Source organism: Amborella trichopoda, chromosome 4 (genome assembly GCF_054954075.1).
Source record: "Amborella trichopoda isolate Santa Cruz 75 chromosome 4, AtrichopodaSantaCruz75HAP2 v2.0, whole genome shotgun sequence".
Classification (NCBI taxonomy): domain Eukaryota; kingdom Viridiplantae; phylum Streptophyta; class Magnoliopsida; order Amborellales; family Amborellaceae; genus Amborella; species Amborella trichopoda.
The window spans coordinates 56,337,097-56,346,389 of NC_142339.1; the positions used below are offsets into that span (position 1 = coordinate 56,337,097).

Consider the following 9,293-nt stretch of genomic DNA (forward strand, 5'->3'; position numbering starts at 1 on the left):
CAAAAGCATATTGTACATCTATTCTTGGTTAGAAAACAAACTTGGGAGATTTTTTTTAGTTTGGAATTTTGGGAACCACTTAAGAATCATTGGATGATTATTTTCAAAAGAAAAAAAAATTGAACTTTAAAATTTCCAATACTTGGATCGTACTCCTAAAATTGTACAGCCTCAGTTCAATCTTTAGGTATTATTATTTTTAGGCCATTAGTGCAATTTGGAAATTTTTTCCATTGAGATTAACTATGGTTAAATAGGTTACAACCCTAGAGTTTAAGAAACTTTAGTCAATGCTAGATTGTATTTTATACATGGGAGTAAATGGACAGTATACTCCCACGCGGGCACATCTTTTAGATTTATAAAAAGAATGACAACTTGGCCAAAATTTATAATGTGAAGTTATTGGATTTTACCCATGATCCCTAGAGATGATTGGGACCTTACTCCTCTAAGGGTTGGCAATTGAGCGATCCGGGCCGTCCCCGACCTGAACCCAGCCTTGACTATAGGGTACGTTTAGGCCCAGCCCAAGCTAGACCGGGGCGAAAGAGGCCATGTCTCTGACAGCAAGTGGGACTTGTCATTATAGGGTTAGCGTAGGCCCAGCCCAACCTAGACCGGGGCGAAAGAGACCATGTCTCTGACAACAAGTGGGACTTGTCATTATAGGGTTAGCCTAGGCCCAGTCCAAAATTATATATTTTGTAGTCCAAGTCAGTGATTTTCACCAGCCGCCTCATTCACACCTTCCATGCTCGTACCAGCACTAGTGTTAAAAAAAAAAGCCATTTGAATTAGGGTATAGTAGGTTTTTAATCTTTTTTTTTTTATAATTTTTTATTAACCGATTCACTGGTCGGTCGAATAACGGATCAAGACTTCTGATCCTAACCGATTTCCTGGATGGGTCACCGATCCATGTTTTTAAACCTCGAAATGTATGATGGCAATTTTAAAACTGATAGAAATCCGCCAAGCTTTTGAATCGGAAGCCTCCACACAAACACGTCTTTTTCTTTACCATCTCATGTCTTATTTCCAACAAACGTGGACGACTGTCCAACCCCAAAAATTCTCTCACCTACAGACCTCTCTCTCTCTCCCTCTCTCACTAAAATTCGAAACCTTCTCTCTTCTCTCTCCCTCTCTGCTTGCTTTCCATGGCTTCCAAGGCGGCCTTTTGCTCTTTTCAACAGAAACTAGCCCCCTCAACAAGAAAACCAGAGATTCCAACTTTCAGACCCTACTGTTCTTTGTCGATTCGTACAAAGATCTCCAGTGAATTGTCTCAAGATTCGGATGAAACAACAAAAGAGCCATTGATCACAAAGTTCAGACTTGGCGATTCATCAGTGGATGGCTCAAAAATTCTTCTTCAGCCGAGGGTGTGCACGCTGAGGGCTTATGGTGACGGAATCGTTAGATCGAAGAGGCCTGATTCTTCTGATATGTCACCCTTTTTTGCTTTTCTTTCTGATTATATTGATAATTCGAGGAAGAGCGAGTATGTGGAGCTTCTTTCTGGACGCCTTGCCATGGTAAATTTTCTATTACTTTTCCGGCAGAATAGAAATGGGTTCTTATGTTTTTCCGTTTAATTGCTTTGGAATTTGTTGCCGAATTTCCTTGTAGATAGAAAAGGCTCGACTCCGCGAGTCTGAATTGGACTCGTCTTAGTAACTTGGGTTCGACGGCCACTAGTCTGGAACCATACACATGGTAGGCACCCGAGCCTCACTGGTTCTATTCGACTTTGGACTCGGCCTAATGAACCGGAGCTGACTATGCTCGGGACCCTAGTGAGTCCGGACCCAAGTCCTTGTTTTTTAAGCTTGGCTAGGGTGAAATACTCCCTCTTCCTGATTGGTCTTAGGCCTTGATTTTGATTTTTTTGTAATAGATCAGATGAACAAATATCTATGAGAACGAATTTTTATTAGAGAGTTGGAACTTAACGTGAATCGCAACAAAATTCTAGTAGCGTTATAAAGCTCGGGCGAGTAGGAATTGGCCTAGTATTGTATTACCAAGTGATTTAAAAAAAAGGATCAGAGACGTAAAAAATTGGCTGGGAACAGTGAATTGGCGTTCTGGATCACTGTTTTACTATGTGGCAAAAATAGTGAGCAGGTAAAAAAATGTATGAAAAAATAACGTACCAACCAAAAATCGTTATGAATTGATGAATCGATAGTCTGGATCACCGTTTTACTATAAAAGATCATTGTTTTATTGTACGGAACTGTCAGTTCCCCGTTTTTAGACTTGGTTGTTCTACTATACGGAGAATTAGAACGGAAGGACCGATTTTAAGTCAAACCGGACAGTTCTATGCCCACCAACGTTTTCTACATCATTAGTATCACCGTAATCTATATAGACTCGACCACGCTGTACGCATAATTCGGACTTGAGACTACCGAGTTCCAAGTGCAAGCCTTACTTTTCAACATCGAGTTGTACTAATGGTTCTTTTCGATGCCTGGCGATACAAATGCGACCCTTTGGTAGATTATATTTTTCTTGTCTTTTATATTTACTTGAGGCTTGGACTAAATTTACTGCGCTTTTCTGTTTTTTTTAAATAGTTAAACTTGCTCTCTTAATAACCATTTTTAACCTAACAAAGTGAAGATGTAGAAAGGACAAAAAAAAAAAAAAAAAGAAAAGAAAAAAAGAAAAAAGAAAAGAAGTAAAGTTGCTTTCCTCTCTAGCCTTTGCTTTGATTCATTTATTGACTCGACACATTATTTCGATTTTTTGTTGCTTTTTGCTCAATCGTCATCTATTGGATAGAGACATATGCTATTGGTTTTGAACTTTATTCACCTTCACTCAACTAGCAAAGATAAAACAAAGGGAAAAAAGAGTCTTCATGTAAATTAGTGTTAGGAAAAGCTCTTGGTAAGGGTTTTCTACCCTACTTCTTGTATTTATTTTTGAATAATAAGATAAGGATTTTTCACTCCACATCTTTCAATTTTTGTTTTCTTCTTTAATTAGTCAGGGTAAGTAGGTAAGCTTTCCTAATCGAACACCTTAGTGTTGTGCCATTACTGGTATCAATTTACCACCTAGCTAATAAAGCCAAGGCCAAGAGAATATAGACCAGATCCCTTCCCCCTCAATTAAGGGAGGTAAATGGGTTGGGTCAAGTCATCCAATTGGGGATACAATTTACCTATTTGACATGAGAGGTTGAGTCTTGGTTCACTTGGACTTGGATCAAACTAGGTCTAGGTCTAGCTCAGACCTAACCAGGTAGGGTTGAGTTTGAGCTGGAGTTGATTTAGCTTGGCTTGAACCTAAAATGTTGTTTCAACTATGAAAAGCCCTCCAATTGATCATCCAAACCTCGGGATGCATGGATGTGGAAAGAAAAAAGGATTACAAGTCCGAAAAATAGTACATCTTGCATCTTATAATGTATAATCAGGACTATCCATTTTCAAGATTTTTTAAGTATCTATAGATCTGCTTGATCTATGTTGTTTTTAAAGCTTTGAATTTCATAACTAGAGATGAAAATAAATTTTCAGGCCATCACAATAATTTATGGTGGTGGGCACTTGGGCAAAACACCTGTCCTCCCTCCTCTTATGCATTTCTTTTTGTTTTGTTTTTTTTCTTTCCCTTTTTTGTTTTTTTGAAGTGTGTACTACTGGACTCGCCCATGTAACTTGGCTTGGGCAAGGTTTGAGTCCTTGGCCCGAGCTGATCTCCAAAACATTGGTAGGGTATATACTTTAGGAACTACCTGACCCACGAGGTTCAAAACTGGGACCTGAACCTAGACCCAAGACTAGTCCCATGGGTTGACCCGACCTAATTATCAGCTCTTATGGCCATCAACACTCTATTTGGAAGTGTTTTTCTTTTTTGTGGACCCGGTTTCTATGCAGCCAAGCTTGCATATGTAGAATTGGGGGCCTATTAATAAATCTATGTTTGAGATCGGTTTTTGGACTTAATTTTTAAGAATATGTAATCTCTAATATGGAGATCATGAATATGAAAAAATAAGTAAATTTTAAAAACTAGAAAAAATAATTCTAGTGAGAAAACATATGGAACCTTAGTTTTCATTGTTTTTAGATGGAACACCTACTCGCATCCATCTTTAAGATGGATGGTTTACATTTTTTGGACCGCAATTATGGTCATGCGGTCTAGCCCGCATGAAATAATTCTTTTCTTTTTTAAATGAGGGGGTAAAAGAGATACCTATAATTGGGAAATAGTTATCAAAACTGGACCAGACTTGTTAGTCAAATCATCGAAAAGTACTTTAATTGGTCTAATCCAAAGTAAAAACCATGTTTGGTTGAGAACAAGTCAAATATAATATTAACTTGTCTGTTAGCTGGTTTTGACTGGTTAGATCAGTCAAATAAAATCAGAAAAAACATTTATATTATATTTCATATATTTAAATTATTATTCTTTTTTATTATTTAAAAATCTAATTTTATCAATTCAACTGACAGTTGCCTCAGTTTTATCTAGACCAAACCTCTCAATGGTTTGTTGACTAGTCTGATAACATTGTTAAGGAATTCTAATGGATAGCAAACATATAATGAGTTTATCATAGTATGTTTTTTTATACTTAGCTCTAAGACTAGCACGCTTGTCAAACTAGTTCGTAATGATTTTGAAACTGTCTAAATTTTATTATTGGATTGCAACAAGACGTTCTTTGATTTGTACATGGAGGACACATAGAAAAAGAAAAAAGAAAAAAAAAGAGACCGAATTAAAAAAAAAATAGGTAGAAATGTCATATTTATTAAGAAAATATTTATAAATACATTTTTTCAATCCATTTATATTGTTACCTGTTTTGTAACCATTTTCAAATCAAGGAGTATGAATTGATATATGTCAGTCTTTGTACCCCTTGCAATCAAAGAGCAAAGAGTAGAATTAGATCAAATTGCACACACCATAGGCTAAAACTAACATTATTTTCAATTTTTCCTTCATATGTTTGAGGTTCAACAATCTGATGGTCGAAAGTCATTCCTCAGGTTGCCTTTACAGCTGCATTGACCAAGGAGATGGTGACAGGAAACTCTCTATTCGGGAAGTTGGACGCACCCAGAATCCTTGAAGCAATTGGCGTCTGTCTTGTTGCAGTGTTGTCGGCTGCTGCCTTCGCTTGGTTCTCGAGTGCTCGAGTCAGGGTCGGCCAAATCATATCACTTAAGTGCAATGCCTTTGTCGATTCCCTCATCAATAACTTGGTTGATAGCCTCTTCTATGAAGAAGAATTTCCTGGTGATGTTTAACAGTAATCCATCCTTTTGTTTCAAGAGATATTGTCTACTGTAAACAATGTACTGGAAAAATGAATGAAATTGTGTACATGAAATACTAGGGGAACTCGTGTAGAGCAAAGAATGTGAAAGTAGAAGACCGCTTCGGTAACAGGGTCATAGAAAAGAGAGTAACACCCCTCATGTGTAGATGCATGAATATCCCAAAGACCTAGTTTTGGGATCCTTAGCAATGCATCTTAAAGTTGAGGGTCTAAATCCCATATTTGTTGGCAAAAAAAGAAATATATGAAGTTCTTAGATCTCTTGATTGTATTTCTCTTCTTTTACTTCATGATGTTGTACCGTATCGAAGAGTTGTAAATTTATCAAATATATTTCTTTTTATTATTATTTAATAAAAAATGGGTAGGGAACCTTCTCCATTACCCAAAAAATACTGAAACATTGGAATTTTTATAGAGGCTACTCAAGGAGAAGTGCTTGGAGGTGGAGTTTGGCCTTTTTGACTTGCATTTTAGGTGAGCCTGGGAACACGCCTATTATAGTGATCCCACATTCCAAAAATTTGCAGGTTCATTATCTAGACAACCTTGATCACCATCTTTTTTAAAAAAAATGAAGTTTTGAGTCATAAAAATGGTTTACTGTGTTGCTTTTGGATTGTTTATTTTAATTCTTTGAAGACCGTTAGATCTGATACTCTTTTGAAGCTCCAAAATTATGGATCTAAGGCGTAAATAGATTTACAAGATTTCGAGATGTGTTTTAAGTCCTAAGTCCTTCAAAAACCAAGATGGATCCATGAGTAAATATTTTGTCATACTTATATGCCTAAGATTATCGATTCATATTCTTTGCGGCCAATAAACTCTAGTTGGTTTGACTCATGCATTTGCTGTGATTTTTTAAGGTTTTTCAAAATAAAAGAGAAACTTATCAAAAATATATAAAAGTTGAATATATAATATTTTACTGTAAGTATATTTTGATAAATTTCAAAATATATTTTAATGTGTCAATTGATGGGCAATTTGAAATGTAATGAGAAGAATGATGAGTTATTTGAAATTAGACTGAAAAGATATAGAGAAGATATTAAAAGATCCAAATAAATGTAGTTTAGTAAATTTCTCAAAAAAAGAAAAGTATGATCCACTATTTGCTTTTATTTGTTTGTGCATGTGTGCATTAGATGTGTTTATGAATGAGATTGTTTGGCTTATACCAACGGATATCATCCGATTGACATCCAAAGGAACTTAGGGGTAACTCCAATAGCAATAAGATGAAAGAAAGTGGAGTTGGGTAGTTTGGCTTTGTACAACATCAACCGAGAATAGCATCAGTTAGGAGAGGCGATTTGGTGCAAGTTGAAGGCTTAAAAGAGCAAGAAGAAGACTAAAAAAGATACGGATGAAATTAACGAGAAGAGATATGATGACCTATAGTCTGGTTGAGGGTCATACCCTTTAATAGAGCAGAATAGGGGAACATGATTCGTGTTGTTAACCCCAAATAATAATGGGCTTGGTAGTTGTGAAAGACCCAAGCCCAAGCCATAAGAGTTGGTACAAGGTCTATTTGGGCCTGGGCTAGGGCCCACTAGGACCAGGATTCTAGTGAACTGGGGTTAGTCCCCAAGTCAAAGGAAGTCAGGCTAGAGCCCAACCCTCTAAACAAATGCCATTTATAAGGCTCAAACAGCCGATTAGAACCTTTATAGTAGTATTTGAACATTGATGTGTTTCCAGAGTAGACATAAACAAAGGGTGCAATTTGTATATAGCCTAGGCTTTAAACAATCAAATTAATGCCTACTTTCAAATAGTGTCGAAAAACGTGGTTTCAATATTGGAAATCTTTGTGATAGCCTTAAAATATATTTTTATATTTATTTATAAAGTTTAAAGCTTCAAAAATAGTGTAGATCAACATATCTATGAAAACTTGAAAATTGATGGTCCAAAAATGCATTACAAAATATACTATTTCCAAAAGGTGAAATTCATTTTTTTTCATGTCCATGCATATTGATGTTAAGATGATCTTCCAGTGAAGATAGCGATTCTATTAGTCTATTTTTAGCAATACTTATTGAGTTTTGTCCTTTCAAATCAACAATCAAAATATTTTGAGAAATCTTTGTGAAAATGTTATGGCTAACTGCATCTAAACTAGTGTTATTAGGATTGGACCGGCCCACAAATGAGTAAGGATCTTTTACAATTAAAACCGGTCTAACCACCTATTGAATTGATTGGAACGGACCTTAGGAATATATGAGAACAATAAAAATAATAATTTAAAAGTGTGGAATATAATACACAAAAATTGGACAATTTTATTAGTGGGTTAAACCAATCAAAACTTATTGGTATCACCATACAAAGTCGTTCAAATATTAGTTTTAAGTTTTAACTAATTTTCAACATAAACTAATTTTTGCTTTAGACGGAACTACTAGTGGTCCGACCAATTGGACCTGCAGGTTTGATCTGATCTTCATTTAAAACCCCACCACCATCATAAGCATCCGAGCCTCATCCCAACTATTTTGGGTCGTTACATGAGTTATATTTCACCATTATGCTATATCAAAGGCATTACCTTCAGTCAGTCATTTAGTTATCTCTTCTCACCACTTCCATCTACGTTATTTAGGTCCTTTTCAGAGTACTTTTAGAGCCGTCCACTTGAAACAAAATTCCCCTCCTAATTAGTACTATTCTAGGTCGATATTGCACATGATCAAATCACTTAAGTCTACTTTCCCTCATCTTATCACCTATTGGAGCCACCCCTAAGTTCTACCGTCTGCATTCGTCCGCATTCTATTTTTTATTGTCATGTCACTCGTTCATCTCAACATTCTCATTTTAGCCACACTCATTCTATAGATATGTTGTTTCTTGACTACCCAATATTTTGTCATAACGTATGACTGGTCTTACAACCATCGTATAAAACATTTTTTTCAGTTCATTGGTAAGGCTATGATCACATAAGACTCTAAAAGTACATCTCCACTTCATCAATCAAGCTCTAATTCTATACACGATATCTTTCTCAATCTCTATATTCCTATAAATTATCGATCCAAGATATAAAAAATAATATCTTTTAGGTACATTTTGGTCATCAATTTTAACTAATTTTTTGTTTCTACTCCTATTATACTAAACCTGCATTACATATGCTATGTCTTAATCCGATTAATTTTAAAACATTTGGATTCATCAATCAAAGCTAACTTTGCGATGGCACCTTTCTAGTCTCATCAATCAAAGCTATGTTATTTGCAAACAAATACATTATAATATAACATCATATAGATGCTAGTTAACTTGTCTATAATCAAAACAAAGAAACATTGGTATTAATGCTAACCCCAATGTAAGCCTACTGTCATTAAAAACTCACTTGTCTCTCCACTAGTTGTCATCACACTAGTTAACATTCCCTCGTACATATCTCTCACCAATTCAATACACCTTCTAGAGTCTTTTTTTTTCCAACATCTATTATATTAACTCTTTAGATACCGTATCATATATTTTCTCGAAATTAATAAAGACCATGGGGAGTTATGTTCCCTTCTCTTTAAACTTCTCCATTAATTGTATAAGTATAAAAATAACCTCAACTATTAATTTTACTTGTATAAAATCAAAGTAATATTATGATATAGTACTTTTATATCATAATCATTGCTCAATCACTGTCCCTATAATTTCAAACCAAAATAAAAATTTCAAACAACTTCAAAGCTAGTCCAAGTAACAACCCTGTTGATCCCTCTAAATAGCCACAAAATTAAAGGCGTTTTTATCTTCTCAAGGGCATTTTCGTCATCCCAAATTCATTGAGGTCATTTTTGTCGTTGCCTTGAGATCAGATCAGAGGTTTTTTTTTTTTTTTTTTGGAGGGGGTGTGGTTGGATAGAGCGGAGGCTTTTAAAGCGACGAAGTACAATGCACCTTAAAACATATTTTTATCTGGTTTCAATAT

General features: G+C 35.4%; 1 protein-coding gene across 1 annotated transcript; it reads left to right on the top strand.

Annotated features, from left to right (window-relative positions):
- The first annotated feature begins 420 nt into the window (after positions 1–420).
- On the top strand, positions 421–5,597 carry LOC18422362 (stress enhanced protein 2). The gene is made up of 2 exons (XM_006827034.4): positions 421–1,541; positions 5,034–5,597. Exons 1-2 carry the CDS (start codon positions 1,164–1,166, stop codon positions 5,292–5,294), a joined length of 639 nt encoding a protein of 212 aa, XP_006827097.1. The 5' UTR covers positions 421–1,163; the 3' UTR covers positions 5,295–5,597.
- The last annotated feature ends 3,696 nt before the right edge of the window (positions 5,598–9,293 follow it).